This window comes from Spodoptera frugiperda, chromosome 14 (assembly GCF_023101765.2).
Source record: "Spodoptera frugiperda isolate SF20-4 chromosome 14, AGI-APGP_CSIRO_Sfru_2.0, whole genome shotgun sequence".
In the NCBI taxonomy this organism is placed as follows: domain Eukaryota; kingdom Metazoa; phylum Arthropoda; class Insecta; order Lepidoptera; family Noctuidae; genus Spodoptera; species Spodoptera frugiperda.
The window spans coordinates 3,852,625-3,874,822 of record NC_064225.1 but is presented as its reverse complement, the minus strand read 5'-3'; the positions used below and the strand labels follow the sequence as shown (position 1 = coordinate 3,874,822).

The 22,198-nt window shown below is 34.9% G+C and overlaps 1 protein-coding gene and 1 long non-coding RNA gene across 10 annotated transcripts in view; one reads left to right on the top strand and one right to left on the bottom strand.

Annotated features, from left to right (window-relative positions):
• The window catches only part of LOC118279242 (myb protein), a 68,771-nt gene extending 50,919 nt beyond the window's left edge, over positions 1–17,852 (top strand). For 3 of the 9 annotated variants that reach the window (XM_035598865.2, XM_035598867.2, XM_035598869.2), the window contains 11 exons: positions 915–1,012; positions 1,594–1,728; positions 2,274–2,442; positions 4,749–4,957; positions 5,365–5,456; positions 5,947–6,110; positions 6,889–7,050; positions 7,534–7,625; positions 8,264–8,456; positions 9,046–9,225; positions 9,834–12,347. In XM_035598865.2, coding sequence (XP_035454758.2) covers positions 915–1,012; positions 1,594–1,728; positions 2,274–2,442; positions 4,749–4,957; positions 5,365–5,456; positions 5,947–6,110; positions 6,889–7,050; positions 7,534–7,625; positions 8,264–8,456; positions 9,046–9,225; positions 9,834–10,421 — 2,082 coding nt within the window. In that variant the 3' untranslated portion in view covers positions 10,422–12,347. Of the gene's footprint in view, positions 1–914; positions 1,013–1,593; positions 1,729–2,273; positions 2,443–4,748; positions 4,958–5,364; positions 5,457–5,946; positions 6,111–6,888; positions 7,051–7,533; positions 7,626–8,263; positions 8,457–9,045; positions 9,226–9,833; positions 12,348–13,055; positions 13,176–13,960 lie in introns of those variants that run through there. The other 6 variants (XM_035598868.2, XM_050698499.1, XM_050698501.1 and 3 more) reach the window with 5 other exon arrangements.
• Positions 1–22,198, bottom strand: part of LOC126911421 (uncharacterized) — a 369,919-nt gene that overhangs the window by 249,880 nt on the left and 97,841 nt on the right. The gene's annotated exons all lie outside the window — the stretch shown is intronic.

Here is a 22,198-nt window from a genome sequence, read left to right as displayed (position 1 = left end):
CTGAGTTTCTATTCACTCCATTTTACCGTTACATAATTATACATATCGCCAAACCACCATTCGTAATTATTTTTATATACTATGACGTATCCGCACAGAGGTCTCATCTTGTCGCGCACGGGTTATACCTACCTACCTACCTATACGTAATTGTTTTCCAATTGCTTTAAAAAGTTTCGTTTCGAAGTGTGAAGTTTTTAAGTACTTTATACCCATTTAACGTGAGAATTAAAGATTGGGTTTTTTGCAAGTCGAGTGTTGATTTTTGTAGTTTAACATTCAGCAGTTGTAATAATATTGGTTTGGTAGCTTATTCTTTGAAAAGTTCTCATAGAATGTGTGTACTATGTAGTCATCTTTCGCAGAAATTGGTATTAGATACAGGAAAAGATGTTGGTAGGATTTTATTTTAATGACTGAGTTTCCCGAAGTCAAATCATTTATTGCAATTAAACAATACATATATACTTAGGTACTTTTGAAACGTCAACAATAGTCAGTCTATACGACTTGGTACCTAGTCAACTGATCACAAACAGTTCCATTCAATATCCCTATTTTTCACGAGTTAATAAAAAAATAATTCAATATTATAAGAACTTATGACGGGATATTTACCATGTTAGTGACCATGTCAGTTTAAAAAAAATAAAAATAAGGTCGTCGTTTTATTAGCGCGCTAAAATATCCCTCCAAAATTATTTCATTACTTAGATTTAATCTTCATAGAAAACTGATAGGTACTTAAGAATCTTACCGTACTTCAGTCATTTAATGGTTACTTAATCCTGTCCGTTTTCGATACAAAATCGTTACTAAGAAATAGTTTAAATAATCATTAAATGCGGCAGTTATTACTAAGTAATTTTCTACTCGTATGTAACTCTAATTCATATTATGTTTATCTATTACAGGAGGATGAGAAGGTGATGGAGCTTGTCGCCAAATACGGGCCGAAGAAGTGGACGCTCATCGCGCGCCATTTAAAAGGAAGGATAGGGAAACAATGCAGGTGAATATTCAAAACATTTTCATTTAGAAGTTCTTATATAATACAGTTTGAATACTGCAAAAACGTACCTACAAGGACTTATCTATTAGATCCAGTAATTTTATTGGGTCTGAAGAATTCCGTTTGTTAAATATTTCAGGATAAAAATTGAAAAGTTTTTTATTTTCTTCTCTCAAAATCTTCAAAATTAACCAAATACAACCTTTTTTTTATGGTATAAGGCGGTAAATGACTAGACGGATCACCTGATGGTAAGCAATCGCCGCCGCCCATGGACACTCGAAACATCAGAGGCGTTACAAGTGCGTTGCCGGCCTTTTGGGGGTGAAGAATTTAAGGGTTGATGTGCAATCGGGGTTTGGGAAGATTGGGAGTTGGGCCTCCAGTAACCTCACTCACACAACCAACACAACGCAAACGTTGTTTCACGTCGGTTTTCTGTGAGGCCGTGGTATCACTCCGTTCGAGTCAGCCCATTCGTGCTGAAGGATGGCTCTGCCACACTTAAATATCGCTGTATTTAGGAAGTAAAAGCATCTATTTATGATACCTTACTAAATATTTCCTTCTTCAACTTACAGAGAGCGATGGCACAACCACCTCAACCCGTCCATAAAGAAGACAGCGTGGACGGAGCACGAGGACCGAGTCATATACCAAGCACACAAACAGTTGGGGAACCAGTGGGCTAAGATTGCCAAACTATTACCCGGCAGGTGAGTACATGCATATTTATTTTTCCTTTTTTATTCATTTTAATGCATTAACTGTCGAAACAAAGCTGTTGAACACAAATCCTCCGCTAAGTGTGGCGACAATGTACAAATGGTTCATATTTTTATCACATTGTTACAAAGTCTTGTTTCCACTATTAATATAATAGTGTAGTCTTCTTTCTACTTAGTTGGTCGAGTCATCACAAGTGTGACTGCCAGGCAAGGGATCTCGGGGTCCATTGCCGGGTCGGTAAAGTTACTCGGCTATTTTCGGGTTTTAAAATTTTTCTCTGTAGTATCACGGCGTCTGGAATTGTGTCCAGTATAGTAGAATATTCTGTAAAATCAGCACATCCATGTGTTAGGGGCTAATGCCGTAGGCTAATAAGCTATGGCCGTAGTAGATAGCGTTTCGTAGTTTTTTCATATGGAAAAATAACCATATAATTGTAGTACCATATCAGACCTTCTCAGACTATAGACGCCATGATATCCTTACCATTAGATATCTACCGAAACTAACTCTAAACCCCTTAAAATTCCAGGACCGACAACGCAATAAAGAACCATTGGAACTCCACAATGCGAAGGAAGTACGAGCCGGATCTCCTGGACAGTTTCGAGACGCTGCGCCGCAAACAGTCGCGGGTAAAGCCGCGGGAACTAACTGACTCTAGTGTTATGCAAGAGAAGGTGCAAGTCGCGTATAACGATGTTAGTTTGCTGCTTTTTATGTTGTTTTTTTTTTCATTTTTCTTTTTAATGGTGTGTGACATGATGTACTTTTATAGTTAGTTGTAAACGTTGATGGTCAGAGGGCTTAGTAGGAGTTTGTAGTACGTTTTAACGAAATAGGAACGATAGTGCATTCGGTGTTCTGGTTGGTTGGTTCATTCGCGGCGGCCAATCAGAGCGCTGAATGTGCTCTTGTTTCGGTTTCGTTCAACGTAAAACAAACTCATACTAAGCTTACAGAACGCTCGTTCAACGTTTTATAACAATCTCGTACTAAGTGTACCCCACACTGTTGAGTCCCACGATTCACATGTGTGTTAAATAAATAAATAAATAAATAAAATACATTTATTTCGAGCAACTTTAGCTTATAAGTTAAGTACACCAAAATAAATAATCGGATGAATTGGTTCGTATTAGAAATTGGATTTTAAAGTCTAGGATCGGGTTAATTTACTCACGAAAGTTATTAATAAAAACATGATGACGATAGATTACATTTCCTAAAAGTTATTAATAATTATAATATCCCATGTCACACATTATTCTCGTCAAATTGGTTGGTGATTAGGATAATTTAAAATAGTAATATTTTGAGAAATTCCTTCCTTTTATAATGGGCCTAGTAATATTACTGTTGAATAGTAGGTGCACTTAATAATATGGCAAATGCACATTCCGTTTATACTTGTAACGCCTCTGGTGTTTCGAGTGTCTTTGGCGGGCGGCGATTGCTTACCATCAGGTGATACCCCTGCGCGTTTATCAGCTAATAACATAAAATATAATCAGACTTTTCGTGTAATAGTTTCGCAATTAAATCAAAGGCTGGACAATCATATATTAGCTATTTCATAAAACAGCTTGCTAAACACAATAAAACATTTTTTTTTTTATTAAATCAGGAAAACAATACGCTCTTGTGTGGTCACCCACAATAAATAACCACCAACCAATTCGATTTAATGAAAATATGGCATTATTTAAAATAATTTTCTATATAATATAATGGGATCATTATTATAATGCCATATTTTCATTTGAAATGTATTTGCTGAATAATTACCATCCAAAAATTTGTGATAGTCAATCCGACTGCACGGTTCGACAATCAGCTGCCGTGTGACGAGTAGCAGGTTTAATCCCGCACGGAATAACTCTTTGTGTAATCCACAGACTGTTGTTCCGGGTCTGGGTGTCATGTTTTTGAATCAAAGAATGCTGTTGCAATGTATTGTATGATCAGCATATAAATTGATGAACACTAATAGTAACTTACTCCGCAATTCAGCAAATACATTTTATACCCTTTAACATTAATTTGCTCTATTTTTTTGTTTTCACCATAAACATACATGTGAATAACACCACCATCAACAATTTGTCTCATTAAGGTATTCATTTTATGCTGGTGTGCTTTAAGCTTATGTAGACGCTATCTATGTATTGTTCACTGTAAATATTTTAAAAGGCACTTTGAGGTAAGCGTCCACAGGCCCGCATCGTACGCATCGCACGCATCGGACGCATTCCGTATGACGTCATCAGTACGCATCGCATGTCGAATTGCCGATGATGCGGTCCGTACGATGCGGATCAGTGGACGCAGTTGTATGAGTTTCTGTAAGAGACAAAAATAAAATCCGTTGCGTGCGATGCGTACGATGCGGACTTATGGACGCTTACTTTTGTTAGTTTTTGAGGTGATTTGATTTGTATCTAAGTTTTAGGTGTGTCTTTGTGTGTTGTTTTTGTGGATATGTTTATGTGGCTAATTGTTTCGTTATATTATTGAGATTTTAGTTCATGTTTTTAAATGTCGTACAGTGAAAGAGAAACTCTGTACAACGTTTAAACTTACTGTGTACTAATGTGACAAAAATTACAGATTTATTCGATTGATCCTGAGATTGGTTCAGAAAAAAATAGATTTTAAATTAATCATTGTCATTAGTATAACAATTAACTCTATTTAAACCAGTTTCGAACTTTTTTGAAATTCCGGAATTAATTTTAATATATGTTTACCACCACACATTTTACCATACATCACGATTAATAGGAAATAGGACGTTAACCCAATATGAACAGTATTTTATACCAACATGAATAGGGGTTTATCCCAATATGAATAGGTGTTTATCTCAATATAAATTGGACTTCATGCCAAGATAAATGGGACTTTACGCCAAGATGAATAAGACTTTATACCAAGATAAATAAGACTCATTACACACCCTAAAAACCCACTTTAACACTGTAACTAACAAAAACTTCTTCCACAGCAATCCTGGTCGGATCCCTTCAACGAATCAGCCCAAAGCAACTCGTCGAATACCAGCCAACCTCCTTCCAAACATGTCCTGCATTTCCGTCAGCTGTTAAAAGACCAACTAAACAGTTTGACCAACCAACACCAAGTCATACCTAAGTCGCCCGATAGAGGCGGGCTAGTCGCCGCAGATGAAATGGAAATCGTTGATACACCTTTTAAGTAAGTTCTTTTTTATGTTGTTTGTAAAATTTATGTAATATATTTAACTTAAAAACATGTTTGCTAGTTTTTTAAGCACACACACGTAGTTAATTCAAGAGAAAATGTGTATGAATGTAATGGGGAAACAATAAATTGGCTTGTAATCCAGAAATGTAATACTTGAATAAACCAACCAATCAGAGCAACCGAACGCGTTCTCGTTTCGATTACTTTAAACGTAAAGCAAACTTCTACTAAGCTTACTCTTGTTAGTGATTACTCAACAAAAAACAGTTTTAAGATTCTCAATAATATTCATATTATAATGCGAAAAGTCAAGTTACACTTGTCGAAAATACATAACTATTATTTCAATCGTTATTTCTTTCTATCAACTCCCACTAATGTGTACTTTTCAATTTCAGATTCGTAAACATAGAAACACTACCAACAGACTCACCGCTCAGAAACTATCTGTCATCAGCCTCAGCGGGCACTGAGAACAACCAAGATACTGGTAAGTATTTATCTTCTGGTAACTCTTAGTAAATCTTGGTAACTTTGACTGCACGGTTGGCGCGGTGGCTGGGCAACTGGCTGCCGTGCAACGTGTCGTGGGTTCGATTCCCGCACGGAACAACTCTTTGTGTGACCCACAGACTGTTGTTCCGGGTCTGGGCGTGATGTGTATGTGAACTTGTATGTTTATAAACGCACCCACGACACAGGAGAAAATCCTAATATACTCTTTTGAGACATTAAATTACTTAATTATATTATACGCCTTACTTTCATTTCTGATTCAAGTCACGCTAAGGGCTCAAACTCAAACTCAAATCATTTATTGCATTCATGTGTACATTAAGATGATACATAATTAGGAGCATTTGTCTCAACATAGTCAATAGTCTCATAGTCAATAGCAGTCATACACAACGACAACCATTTCAATTCAATATACATCTACCAACATCACATTACATACTAACATTATCTCTTTCCCACAGTAACGTACGCCGTACAAGCAGAAGCGAGCAAGGAAATAGAAGTTCCCTCAGCTATGTATACGTCGCCGCGGAAGAAGGGGGGCGAGACCAGCAGCCCACCCCCCATACTCAGGCGAAAGACTAAGAAGTTACCCGTAGCTACTACCAACACCAACAACACTAATGTGAGTTTTAAGTATTGTATCGATGTTTCTATTTATTTTTGTATGAACTGAAACAGCAATATGTGGTATGTAATAATGGGATAATGTTATGGTATTCAAGTTCATCTTCCGGAGCTGCGGTCTACCTAGTGGATTTACCGACGCTCTAGCTTGAAATGCAGGAGTAGAAACGGGGTTGTTTTTAGTCAGCAAGACTCTGACATTCCCTCTCGCCTTACTGAGAGAAGTCATTGGATGATATTCCCCTCATTGTTCAAAAGCACGTTGAACAAAACATCTATTATTATAGTCACTAGTTTATATTTCATGATCTTGTTAGTCAGTTCATTACTGACATATTTTCTTTGTGTGATTTTACATGGTTTCATGACTGCCCGGTTGATGCGGTAACTGGGCATCCAGCTGCTAGGCAATATGTAGCGGTTGGCTTTTCTAAATTTTTAACATGAATGTGTACATATTAAAAGATTTTGTGTTTATAAATATCAGCTCGAATTAATGATTTAATAGGAGCTCTAACTTAACTAAAAATCACGGTTTACTCACGTATATTAACGGAGAAAAGTCTTAATACTTTCGAATCACAGAAGGACTCTTCATCATGAGCAGGAGCATAGGATCTCTTACTATTGAAACAAACTGAAGCACAGATTCTCTTACTATTTAAACCAGTATTAACTCTTTGAAATATTGACGTGTAAAATTGTTTTTTTTTTTAACCTATTCACAGAAATAAATATTATTTATCATTTATCATAAATATAATTGTAATTTCCAGGCATGGACAGACACGTTATCGAAAGCGCTGGAGTACCGCGAATCAGGCGTGACCCCGATAAAGGCGCTGCCGTTCAGTCCGTCCCAGTTCCTCAACTCCCCCGCCGGCATATCGTTCTCTACTATAGACGCTAACTCTACGCCGCTGCGACATGCTGCCAAGGTAAGAAGTTCTGTAATATTGTTGGATATGTGGTTTTTAATCTTATTGCAAAGTTATTTTGATTGAAAATCTATTTAATAACTAGCGACCCGCCCCAGTTTCGCATGGGTGCAATGGTGATATATTATGCATTTGCATATATTATATTTCTAAAACTTCCCTTTGAATCACTATCTATTAAAAAGCGCATCAAAATCCGTTGTGCAGTTTTAAAGATTAAAGCATACAAAGGGACATAGGCGTAGAAAGCGACTTTGTCTTATACTATGTAGTGATTTTGTTGGAGTTTTATCGTCGTTGACAACAACTCCGGTTGTATGTACTTGTAGGTTGTAGGAAATAATTCAGACTCTGAATTTTTTTTACGTTTATTGATTTATTTGCCGACTACCAATTAAACGTACTTTACGTATTTTAAGTTACTCCTGATTATGGTAGTATGTACAAAATCTAAATTAGACAATAAATAACATTTGTCCGCAGGAATGGAGTGCGAGTCCTCTGCTGCAGACGCCTACGCCAGTCAACCATGTAACGCCTGGCGGACCCAACCCTGTCAAGAGTAATACACCAAAGTAAGTTCTACATACATACATACATACATACATATATGACTACACGGTTGGTGTGGTGGCTGGGCAACCGGCTGCCACGCAAGGTGTAGCGGGTTCGATTCCCGCACGGAGCAATTCTTTGTGTGATCCACAAATTGTTGTTTCGGGTCTGGGTGTCATGTGTATGTGAACTTGTATGTTTGTAAACGCACCCACGACACAGGAGATAATCCTAGTGTGGGGCAACGTTTAAAAAAAAAAAAAAAAATATTTTTTAGATACTGGCAAACCCGGCGAACTCCGTTTCGCCAATTATTTTCCCTGTTTTCCTGATTTTTTCTTGAGTTTTCCTGATTTTTCTTTGAGAAATAAACCTTACGGAGCCCGAGAACTTTGCAACGAATACAAAGCCGTGCAAATGGGTTCGTGCGTTCTGTAGTTATAGCGTCAGGAAGGAAAACTCGACTTATTTTTATATTATAGATACAATCTTACATACATCACTTCTCTACATAAAAGCAATGTTCAACTCAAATTGAGATGTTTCTTTAGTCCTAATAAATATTACTATCTCATTGTTTTTGTGTGTAATATACACTTTAAAAAATATATACGAATTTCAATACCAAATTGTAAACCTTTACCTTCACCTTTTACAGAACTCCAACACCCTTCAAAATTGCTATGGCGGAACTTGGCAAGAAGTCGGGTCTGAAGTATGAGCCATCAAGTCCCGGGTTACTAGTCGAAGATATCACTATGATGATGAAGCGAGAGAACTCCGATAGCACCGTGCAGCTGAACGACTCATTACTGTCCACGGTCGCCGATCAGGAGAATGGGAATGTGCAGGTGAGGATCTTTAAAAATGATGATCTTTTTTTAATAAAATTTTCTTATAAGTACTAGTGACCCGCCCCAGCTTCGCATAAGCGCAATGGTGATACATTATGCATGTATTATACCTTTCTTTTGAATCACTCTATCTATTAAAAAAACCGCAACAAAATCCATTGCGTAGTTTTAAAGATTTAAGCATACAAAGGGACAGAGAAAGCTACTTTGTTGTTTTATACTATGTAGTGATACGAGTTTATGGATTAACTGATGGTATTGAACACCAGCTACATAAGAGGAGTTATAAATGCATTGCAATACTTATGGAGGTGATTTGAAGATTAGATAGGAAGGAATTTGACCTCTGGTAACCTCATTCACACGGCGAAACCCAACGCAAGAGTTGGTTTTATACCAGTTTTCTGTGGGCTGTTTAAATGTTACTACTTGTAGTATCCGGTACTCCGGTCGAAATGATTCTTCCGTGCCGAAGCCTAGCTTTCCCATACTTAAAAACGATTTTAATTACATCTCCATTCCTTCTCACCCAGTTTAACCGTACTTCACCTTAACTTAATCACTAACAAAACAACTATTCTACCAGATAAACGACTCCGGCATAGGCAGCCTGAAGCGCGGCAGTGAGGCGGGCAAGGAGAACGTGCCGGGCCACAAGAAGGCGCGCAAGGCGCTGGCCCCCGCCTGGGCCGCGCTCACCAGTACCCCGCACGCCCGGGAACATACACCCACGCTCGTGCCCGACGTCTCTTATATTGAGACTCCTGTGAGTATACGCATTATTCTAATCTTTTAAACCTTTTGAACACACAGTGCCCTTTAACCAAAGTACCCTTTACCAATAAGTGGCCACTGCCTCTTCTCAAATAGAGAAGGTTTGTTTCGAACCCGCACTCTCATGCATGAGAAGTTGGCGTCTTAAACATCTAAGTCACCACGACGTCAAACACCGTCACAGTACAAATGACTCTGAGTTCTCGTAAACTATGTGTGATGTCGATCGTGGTGACCGTGTCGCTCATAAAGTTATAAAACTGGGAGGATTTGCTCTTTGATAATTTTAAAGAACGGGGAATCAATTAATTTGTTGTTGTTTTTTTATAAAATCTTACTATTACTTTAAAACTCATACCATCACTAATTAAAGTCAAAGTCAAAGCATTTATTTCAATTAATTCTAAATTAGACATTTTTGAAAGGTAAAAATATTTATTTTGCATGCTAAGTATAAACTTAGCGTTTATTTAACAACTTACTTCTTCTAGATAAGGTCTCTGAAGAGATATACAATTTATATTATCAGTAAAAACATTAAAACATTTTCAACTTGAAAACGCAAACAAATATTCACAAACTTATTCTAAATTGTTCCAGAGCAAAACCTTAGCCGGAGACAGCTCAGTAATGTTCTCACCGCCATCTATCGTGAAGCATTCCCTTCTAGAAGAGTCCACAAGCCTACACTCCCTTATAAGCGCAGAAAACACACCAGACACAAGCAAATACGAAGACATTGATATTGAAGCCGTCATCACTGAGAAAACTAAGGTACAACACAGGTCTTTACTCCTTACTAATCCTGAACCTAACACCTTAGGCCCTACTGATATCATTTACCCAGAATATGAAATCACACCATTCAAAGATATCACGAATTTAGACAACCCTAGCTTCTCGCGATTGAACGCAGATAGACTTAGAACCATTACTACGGGCAACGAATTAGCTTGCGACACCCTTATCGCACCAAAACAGGTCTTGGCTAACGCATTAGCTGACCATATTTATAAAGTAACCAATCAGAAGCCGTCTACGTCACGTATAGATGAGATTTTAACCAATAAGATTATGAATAAAAATGATTATGCGCAGAAAGAGAATCAGTGGTGGACGGTAGATAAAGATACTGGACAGACGGACGATGTGTTTAGTAATGATTATTATATGTTCGCTAATATGTAGGTCGGGATTACGCTTATTGAATTAGGTATGTCTTGTGGTCGTTTGTTAGTCGATTTATTACATTTTTATTCGATAACAATATCGATATCTCTAGTTTTGCTATCGAGATGTTACTCGAATCAAATTTTCAATAATCAATCTTTGATTTTTTTTCCGGAGTAAAATTGGTTTTCCCCAATTTAAACGTATCGACTAAACATAATATTCGAATATAAATTCATGTTATCGATTAAAAATCGAATCTTCTAACAAACTATCACAAGATCTAATAACGGACTGTGAATAATAGTAATTATAAGTAAAAGACACGCTTAACTAAGTCATAACATTAACGGTTTTAATTAATTTAAAATGTGGGTTACTTTATAGGCGATTTTCAGTATATGACGGTAAAATCGACTAAACTGTTGATTACCTCGAGTTTTAGAGAAAAATATAAGTATTGCTTACGATTTCTTTAGGGATTACAGTTTATGTATATAGTCACGGTTTTTTGGTAATTCTTATAACATTTAATTCGGCATTTTGCTTTTCAAAACATAACTATAAATGTTTCCTTTAGTAACCCACTTAAAATTAAAAACTAATCATAAACTAAACTAATTAAAATTAACACAAATAACATTGTGATTTATTACTAAAAAACTAAAACGGAAATCGTTAATTAAAAATCGACTAAATAATTAACTACTCGACTAAAATTTTATTGATATAAATAAAATAATCATGACAAAATCGGGATCTAATTCGAATGTTTTCGATACGAATCGGATATTCGTTTCTAATAATCGTGTAATCGATTATCGGTTGTAAATTTTACTAATTTTATATAATTTTTTGAATCTTTTAGTTAGTATTCGCACCAAACTAATGTAAACGTTAAACGGTATTAGAAATAAGGTACCAAAGATGAGGTTTTCATCAAATGAACTATTCGTTTTTTTCTATTATTAATAATTATCTATTAATTTAATATATTCCTTAATTTCTCTAGTTAAAAAAAGTATAGTTGTAGGAAACGTCAAAAGTATACCTCAAGTTTACCATGCACCAAATTATTTAAGTGTTACTAGTTGTAATAATTTCAAGTATTAATTTGTTTAGGTTAAAAATAATCTTGTTCTTAGTGACAAAAAACAAATGAGTACAAAGTAAATCGTGTTTTCAACAGTATTTAGGAATCGTTGCGTTCCGATATTGATGGAGAATTAAAAGTAATTTAAAAAAATGGTGTTTCGTTCGCACGAAATTCGTTGAAAAATCGACCTTATGGTTGTAGTGAAAGGGCGCGTTTTCTTTCGATCTACTAACGACCCTAATAGGAACCTTTCCCATCCCTGTATTTATTTATTTAGAAATTCTATTAATTATAGTATTTTCGCTTTGTATTTTTGCATTTAAAAATATTAACAATTTAATTTAATTGTCATTCGAATTTCGACTTTAACGCTGTCGCATAGGTTGTGGAATTGTATTTATATAAAAAGACACATTTTTTTTGTTAAATTTTTGTAACATTTTTATATCGGCAGCTACTTAAGAGTACTTTATTTGAAATAAACAAATGACATTACCTTTTCTACCCATTCCTACCATTTTGTATGACATTCCTACCAATCCTTTCCTACCACAATATTGACAGGCCAGTGTTGAATCTTCATAAAAAATACTTATTTATTTATATCTTGTTATAGAAATTGTTTTTTGTTACTATTTATGTTTTAAAAAGAATGTTTTAATTTATTCTGTAGCTGTAGTTTCTTTTTGTATTATGGCAACATTTTTTTTTGTATTTCGATGTGTTTTTTTTTTTTTTTTTATAGTAGAGTAGTTTAGTGTCTCTGTCAATATTGTTTGTATTCCAATCCAATCCAAAAGAGATCCGATGTCATTTTTTATTTCAATAAATGTATTTTGTACATTTTATTTTTTGGATTTTTTTTTCTTTTCTTCCCTTTTTTTTTGTTTGTAGATTTTGGTCAGATGCACTTTTAAGTTTAAATATTACAACATCATTATGATGCACAAATTAGTGTTTTAACAAACACAAGATTAACATCTGAATTATTTAACAAAATGACTGTTACTTAGTAGAAGAAGAAGAATAGCATTTAATTTTGATTTTAGTTTTTAAATGTGGCAGTTTTATAAAACTAAACTACCAATATGGGTTAAGGGTGCTTTCCCACCAGAAATGTGCTATGCTACGTTGCTGTGGATGCGTTTGGCTTCCACCAATCATATTGGTACTCATAGCATAGCAGCTTAGTATCAGTGGAAACGGTCACATAGTTTCACAGCTTAGCTATTACATCTTCGCAGCATAGCTACATAGCATATCTCTGGTAGAAAAGCACCCTAATAGTCATATAAGTAAGATATCTTTTAACGCAACCATACACAAGCAGATAAGGGTTCCGTTTTTTGCCATTTGGCTACGGAACCCTAAAAATGGAATGAGAATACCATTTCAAAATGTTACAATATTCATCATAACATTTGATAATGCAACATAAACTTTACTACCTTAGTTACAAGGTTTACTTTACAACTACAAACATTCACATTCATTCCCAATTCAACAAAAATATAAAGGTTTCATACAAATTCCCTATGAAATTATCTCCCTTATAGATTACAAGGGGTAACGAGCCAATAGTGGTGAAGAAGTCCGCCGTCCGCTCCATCAAATTCGACCGACTCGAGGAGCCAGTGGAAGTCAAGGATGAGAAGAACCAGTCTCCTTTCATTATGGTTAGTATTTGGTTTTATATTGATAGGAACTGTATGCAGTGTTATGGCTTACCACCAGGCGAGATAGTGGCTAAACGTCGACCCAGTACCAAAAATTATAATTATTAAATTAATCATTAGAAAATTTTAAAACACTCGTTGAAAATGTTAGTTGATTCTAGGAACATAGGTTATTTTATTCAATTCTATTTTCTATCCTACTAATATTATAAATGCTAAAGATTGTATATTCGTTTATTACTCCTTCACTGAAAAAAAAAACTGCTGAAGGAATCGAGATGAAATTTGGAACAGGGGTAGATTATGGTCTAGAATAATAGCTATTGCTTCTGCCAACGGCATCGCCCGCGTATTATTTATAAGACTATTTTTTCAACGGTTTTTGTCTAAGGAAGGGTACAGAAATTGTGTGAACGCAACTGCAACGCAACTCGATTCGTAGCAAGCAGAATTTTAATGGATTTTAGTAACAGTTACAGTACGCTTTTTAAAGTGTATTTGGTATAAGACACAATTATTTTTCTTCTAGTAATGTAATACGCATGATTATGAAATTTTTGAGTAAGTGATATTGGGTACGATAACTGAGTGGAGCAAAGCATTTTATTAGAAACTTCTTAGTCATATCACGGAATTTAGAATTACTTATTAATTAAAAATTATCATCTCATCTAAGATAGGTCCAAAAGGGTTTTTGGACCTATCTTTTTATCTCTTCGAGTTTCTACCGAGGATTGCAATATAAGGTATGACGGTATATTTATATTATGTTATTTTGTTTACAGGGCTCATATAAATGGCAAACATTTGCTTGCGGTATGACACAGGACCAACTGGACCTCACGCAACTAGCACACCAATACTTAAGGAAAACTGCTTTAAAACCTCGTTCCCTCAACTTTTTATGAGCAAAGCACTAATTTGTCATAGTTTATGGACTTTTGTGGACTTGGCCTTGAAAATTAATGGACTTATTCTGGAACTGGGACTGCATTTTTGTGGCTTTGGCCTGAAACAATGAACTGGTACAGTGTTTTTGTGGGCGCGGCCTTGAAATTATGGACTGGGACAGTTTTAAGGCTTTGGTTTGGAAAATTTATGGACTTAAGGACTAAGGCAGTTTAGACTGGATTTGTGAAATTTTAAATTGATGTAGTGTTGTGTGATTTTGTGTTTCAATCTTCTGCTTTTTTTATCATTATTATGGTCTGAATTTTGAGGCCAAATTTGTAAAAATATGGCCTCATTTTTAATTTTGTTTATTATGAAGCATTTTTTTTAAATGCGTCTTATAGAAACTATCGTGAGACATACTAAGTTAACTAAAAATCACGGTTTACTCACGTAAATTAATGGAGAAAAGCTCTACTAGTTTCGAGTCACAGAGGGACTCTTCATCATGAGCAGCGAGCGTAGACGCACGACGTCGCATAGTCCTTGTAGGCAGCTCTAGAGAAGAGTCTCTCTCTGTGACTTGAAACTGCTTTTGTCCTTTAAAGTACGTGAGTAAACCGTGATTTTTAGTTATTTGATTCTTATAGAATTGATAGACCATAATTATGATATGGATGGATGATCATGTAGATGAATTACGCTTATTATTTTAGATGTATCTTTATTAAATAAGTATATATAGGGTAACTGGTAATTAGTGAACGATATTTAAACACGTGATTGTACTCATGATTATAAACAACTTTCCTTAAGAAACTTTTTTGTATACTCATTAGTTTTATTTTTATCACTATAACGACACAACAAAATTTCACGCGAGCGTGCTTTCTCATGATCAGCTGTTAGCAGCTAGACCCTCGCGCCCGCGTTAAATGAAGACTAGTAGGTATTTTAAAACTTTACGCGCGCGTGCCTATGAAATTTTGTTGTTTTGTTATTGAACTAATGAGTATACAAAAAAGTTTCTTTGGGAAAGTTGTTTGTAATCATGAGTACAATCACGTGTTTAAATATCGTTCACTAATTATCAGTCACCCTATATATCATAATTATGTATTGTATATACAATAGGAACAGTGTGATTTTAGTATAAGAGAACTAATTCGTAAGTAAATATAATAAGTAGATAGAAGAAAAAAATTAAGAAAAAAATATATTATTATAATAGGTAATGTCTTTTTTGGAATGTTTGTATTTTAGAATATGTTTTTTTTTTAGAATAATATTAAATATTATGTCAGTTCTGTATTTAGTTTGTTATTAATTTTATGTGTGAAGGATTCTATTCTAATTATGATTTAAATACATCTTTAATATTGCAGCAATAAGGTTCAATTTGTAATAATTAATTTTGGTGTCAGTATGTAAAGAATTTGTAACCGTTACGTTCATTCAATTCTATACCTTGTAATATAGCACAAAAGGCTGATTTTAGCTTATTCAAAATGCCACACAACTCCGCATCAAATAATAAGCAATATTTTTATAAATTGTTACCCGAAATTACATTTTTAATTCAATGCAATAAAGTCTATTTTCGCATAAAATAATTATTGTTGGATTATGCATCAAATAAATACATATTTAGTAGCTTAATATCTCTTTTTAAGTCTTTATTTTAGTTTGAAAGAGTACAAATGTAGCGATAAGGTTTTAATTCAATGTAGAATTCAGAAATATTGTTTTTAAGTAATTTTGTAATAGTGAAAATTGTAGTAAAACCAACAAGCAAGGGTAATTTTCGATAGTACGGTGCCTAATATATGGCAATAGACTCACCCCCTATTACATAGGACTCATAATATAACTATTAAAAAGTGAATGTTACATTGAAAATCTACACATACATACAAATCTGCACCTCTGCTTACTCCTTTGGGAAGTAAAACCCTCCTCCTTTTCAGAGAAGTTATGTTATAATTTTATTATAGTTTCAAATTATTTTAAATTTTAACTGTTAAATGAAGAATTGTGTGTTTAAATGTATACTAGGAAATTAAAATGCGAAACAATTGGGTAGTTTCCTCAGTCAAAATAAATTATTTCGATTTTTCAATACATTTTCAATACAATTTCATAGATTTGATGATCTATTTAATTTTCGAATTTTATAGCTAATTTTCGAAAAAGTAAGTCTGCTATTTGACGTAAAAATCTGATGACGTCATAACGTATAGTACGTTATCATACAAAATTCATAGAAAATATCGTTTTTGACGTTTCGAAAAAAGTATTGAATTTGACTAGTAGGAAACTAGCCTATTATAGTTCTGCATTAAAATTAAAATAATGTTTTAATTTAAAATTTAAGTTTTTTGTATATTTTTTTTAAATATAAATGTATGTAAGTGGCAATATTTATGCGAATTATGTTTTTTAAAGAATACTTTTATTGCACGTTTTTCTTGTGAGGTCTATTCAATATTAATTTATAAATGTTCTCTTACGAAATTTCGCCTATTGACTGCTGAACAAAACTCCTAAAACAAATTATTCATAAAAAAATATAAAGAAATAAAATTAAGCGTATTTTCTTCAAATTAAATCACATCACTGCAACGAAAATTTTCCTGATTTCCACCTTTTTCTATGAAACCTTTAAAGGTCTAGATTTTGGGGGGGAAAAGACTAGGAAGGGTGGGATTCTTACTTCGTCAAAACCAACCCCGGTGGCATTTTTTTTTATATAGGGAAATCATCCAATCACTTCTCCCACTTTAGGTGGACAGAGGAAGTGTCAGACTTTTACTGACTAAAAGCACCCCGTTCCTTCTTCTGCTTTGAGCCGAAGCCCCGGTAACCTGTAACGTTGTCCATAGCAACAGCCTTACTGGACCCCATCTGTGGCGGTCTTTTTTTTTAGACGCGCACGATACGTCATCTCAGATCGTAAATTCAAGTAAAATAATTTCTAAACACAATCTCGATTTTAACCTTTCGGTTCGGTCAGTTTTCTTGTGTACTTATACATAGTACCAACATTGCAATCAGCAGTCAACATTTTAATTTTAAAGATTTCTAATCTAACCAGAAAATTTAATACAAATTTTAAAACAACTCCAATGTTACGGATTTTAGGAGAACTAAATAAAAGGAAAATAAAATTCTAAATACGTTCGTGTGTCGGTAAAATATTCTATTTTCTTGAATTATAAATTGTAAAAAATAAAATTAAGTATTTAATCAAAACGTTTCGCCCTCTGATTGGTTGGTTCATTGGAGTAGACCAATCAGAGCATCGAACGAGGTATCGTTTGGTTCCCTAAACATAAAACCAAGTCGTACTAAGCCCCTTGTATAGTCACAATCCTCCAGTAACAAGAACACAGAATAAAAATGCTTCTATAAGATGGAAAAAACACACATTCATATTAACAATATCATAATATATTACCTGACGAACTAAGTATATAGAATTTTACTTTCCGTACTTTATCATAACACTATTGGATTTAAAACGATGGCAGCGCCACCCCAGTTAAATTTCTGGTTAGAAAAATATATTTTAAGTAAGTGTAAATTGTAATAAAACTAATGTATTTATAAGATTTAAGTTAAAAAAGTCGTAGTTATAAGCAGCGGCCATGTTTTATTTTATAGAAAAGACCACGGATGTGTTTTTATTATGTGACCACGAGAACAATATTATTTTAGTGTACATAGTAGCTAGTGTATCTAGGTTTATGGTTGTTTAAGGAAAAATAAATGGTTTTATAAAAAATATTCTTATATTTTTTTATTATTGATCCTTTTTTGAGCATTTGAATAATAGCAGTGCATTTACACATAACATAGAACATTTTAAAAAGAAACAACTTCAAATGTAGATATCATATTTAAAAACGAAACGAAAAACGGCCCTTTGTATTTGCTTCATGTTTTTAACCATGAAACGCTATACATCATACATTTTATTCTTCAGAAGTCATAAGACGGAGACTTCTGAAACTACAGAGGTACTTTATTTATAAAAATCCCTGTATGTATTAAAAGCAGAGTCGGATTAAACCTAGAGAGCACCCTAGGCAAACACCTCACAGGCGCTCCTATTTTTTTGGGCCTCGTCTTCGGGATCCCTTCTGTAACCTAGCACCCTAGACAGTTGCTCAGTTTGCCTTAGGGATAATATAGCTTAGATTTAAGTATAAATTCTTCTTTAGTAATAATTTTGTTAGCTCACACTTGTTACTTTGCACGTAACTAGCCAAGCGATTAAAATTACTTATAAATGTGCCCGCCACAACATGAAGATCTAAAACTGTAGCTTGGTACGACGTCTTAATGGCATCAGTAACTGAAACGTCTTGCGAAATTGCCTCCTGGCTCGACTCCGGAACCTATTAGCATGAGGACGAATTAAATTGTGGGATTAGGTTGTTGATTGTCATAGGAGGAGCGGGAGCGATTTTGTAGATGTTTTAGGGAACAGGCTGTAGAGAGAGATACAATTGTGAAAAGGATCCTTCGAACAGGTGAGGTGATCGTGTCTGACGGTCTTTCTGCCTAACTGTTGTACGTTTAGATTTATTATCCATGTTTATTCGCATGTTATCTTCATAATTATGTGCGATGTAGGATATTTATGACGTTATCCGTTGATTTGATTGATTTGTTGACATGATTATAAACAACATTCCCAAAGAAACTTTTTTGTACACTTAAATATCATTCACTAATTACCAGTCACCCTATATAAGGGTTTGCCATAAAATACACACTCGGGTGGCGGGTTGGAGATTGTAGTTTAAAAGGTTCAGGCGTTCAGGTTATTTAAGAGGAATTATGTACTTTACCTATAGTTGAATTTTAAGACGCACGTGCGATTACATTTTCGCTCTGTAAAGGATACTAATACGCATAATAATTTGTATGTTTATATAGCTTTATAATTATTAAATTATGATCAAAGATTCCCAAAACTGCTAAATGAATAAGCTATAAAGCGAAACAAATTCGATTGCAAATTCAATTTACTCATCTTTCAATTTGGTAAGAGACCTATCAAAAACACCCATTACACATCCGTGTCAATTCCACATAATGAAATATAACTCATCTTAATGAATAATATAAAACACAGCCATTACAGGGGCGTGCTTAAACACCCCACTGGCACATTTACCATCCGAATAAATCTCCACATTAATTCACCCAATTAATCCCGAAAAGGCAATTATAATTTCCATTCCAATCCCATACACATACATCATAAACACACATCACTCTCAATACATAATTTATTATTATTATTCATTATCACTAAGCCCACACCCTTATTCTGCCGCTCTTCATGCCAAAATCAACGTTCACCCAGCTAGTTAAAGTTCTAATTGCCATGGTTTCAACTCTAACCCCAGTCGAACGGTTGTAAATTGGAGTAACATCGCTTGGAGCAATTAAGATTGCATGTCACTGGTCTAAATTTGGTTAAAGTCCTACGAATTTATCGGTGAGTTTGTAGTTAAGGGGTCTGAGTGGCCAAATACCTACTAAATATACCAACTTATAGTATAGAAAAGACATTCATATAGGTAAACTGAAGAGAAAGTATTATAAATCCCTGTGAATAGGGATGATGACGGGGTATGAAAATGAAAAATCTATTTAGTCCATCAGTTAGGTAATGAAAAAATATTAATTATAAGTCAAGTTTTCTCACGATGTGTTCCTTCACCGTTAGTCAGTGATGTCTAAATAATCTTGGAAACTTAAGTACATACAATGAAACCAAATACCAAGTAGAAGACTTTATTTTTTGAGTGGAGAAAATGGTCCTGCTTTTCGAAGCGGAGCCCCGGTAACCCGCTAGGCAGACCACAGCACCGGGTCGCATAGTACATTTGCCTTATTAATTTTAATACCCCAATCAATCCACATATGTTACTAATTTACTAACGAAATTAGCTTTGTAATAAGCTAGCAAATATTAATACAATGTAATAAATATCAGGCTCTCAATAAACAGGAGTACTCTCTCATTGAACTTGCAATATTCCGTCTACTCCGCCTCCATATTGGCAACTGTTGGCAATTAACGCGCTCTATAAGTGAGGTAGGGTGACTGTGGCTTTTGTGAGTGTTTGGGAAGTTTCCTGATATAGAATGTGATTTTTTTATTAAAAAATTTGTCCCAACATAAGGATTTACTCCTGTGTCGTGGGTGCGTTTACAAACATATAATTTTACATACACAAAGGGTTGCTCCGTGCAGGAATCGGACCCGCTACCTGTTGCACGGCAGCCAATTGCCCAACCACCGCGCCAACTATGTTAATGTTAAACATGTAATTGGTATGCCAGTTTATCAGTAATCTCCAGGTTTGGCAGGGTTGGCAGGAGTTTAAGGGGTATCGGGGATTGGGAAGTTTGGGAAGGGCAGATAATTGTGCCTCCGGTAACCTCACTCACACAACGCAAGCGTTGTTTCACGTCGGTTTTCTGTGAGGCCGTGGTATCACTCACATTGGCCATCGGCCCATTCGTGCCGAAGCATGGCTCTTCCACACTTAAATAACATAACAATATCATGTCTTGTTCCTAAAAGAAGGGGCAGATAAAAGTATGCCTACTTGTTTTGAACCTCGTGCAATGCGAGGTGTACGTTTTGGTACTAGGCCACAACAGTGCGCTTCTCGCGAAACTTTCTGCCTCGCACAGGAAAACTGTGGAATGAGCTGTTGTCGGCGGTATTCCCGAACCGACATGACCTTCAAACCTTCAAAAAATTATAGCATACTTCTTAATTAAATATAAGGGCCGGCAACGCACTAGTGACTCCTCTGGTGTTGCGGGTGTCCATGGGCGGTGCTGATCATTTACCATCAGGTGACGAGTCTGTTCGTTTGCCCCCTATTCGAAACACCAGAGGAAAGACAAGTTCGTTGCCGGCATTTTAAAAAAAAAGAATACGCGGAATTCACGTCGCACTTGCGACCACTCAAACATTTTTTGTAATAGATACGTATTTAATTTTAGCTTTATTTACGCACTGTAATAGAAATACCTAACATGAACGTACTGTAGCATGGCTTGAGTCGAGTTCCTCGTCAAACAGTTACGTGAGTAAGCCGATAATATAATAATTAAATTAGTATGTCTCACGAAAGTTATAATAAAAATTAAATAAAATCAAATTAAATTAAATCCAATTTACTTCTAACACTCAGTACCAGATTACAACAACTCCTTACTTCAACAGAGCTCTAAGTAAATGAGCTAATTATGCGTAGAACTCACAGTATCTCAGTTTATACGGAACATAATACATGTAATAATATTAATAAGCCTTTACCTTCCTGCAATGTATTTACTGCGGCAATTAGCGTGTAACTCACACTGGGAATACTGTGTAGAGTGGCTGTGAATCTTTGGGAAATTTTTAAGGACATTTTTCTTTTGATCGGTTTATGAGTGAATGTATAGTTTAGTGGTTGATTTCCTTTTTGTTGGGAAAGGTAACTGTAAGTGTTTGGGAAATTTTGAGGACATTTTCTCGTTTGATCGTGTTTCAGTTAATGTGTTAGTGGTTGATTTTGTTACCGTATAAGCCGGTAAACGATCATACGGATCTGATGGTAAGTAATCATCGCTTGCTGTAGTGTTGTAGTAGTTCTGTAGTGAATCTATTTGCTCGTTCCAAAGGGTAGAATACTATGGAGAAACTAGAGAACGAACCATTGCACGTATCTTTCCATATAGAACATATATCTTAGTTAAATCCTTTTCCACTATGTGTACCAATGAATATGATTGGTGAAAGTCAAACGCATCCACAGCAACGTAGCATAGCACATCTCTGTTAGAAAAACACCCTTAGATACTTCAGTAAACTAACAAAAGAACTCGCTTAACAGAATTTAAACAACCACATTTATAAATAGTGTATTAAACATTAAACAAAAAGCAATAACATAAAACAGTTTCAATTGCTCGACAACGCAGCAAAAACTAAAACAAAGAAACTAGAAAACAAAACTGATGCCGGCTAATCTTCAACTACTTGATACTGTTACATCTTTCCAAACTTCATAACAAACTTCACGAGACACTACTCGTAAAATGCGATGGAA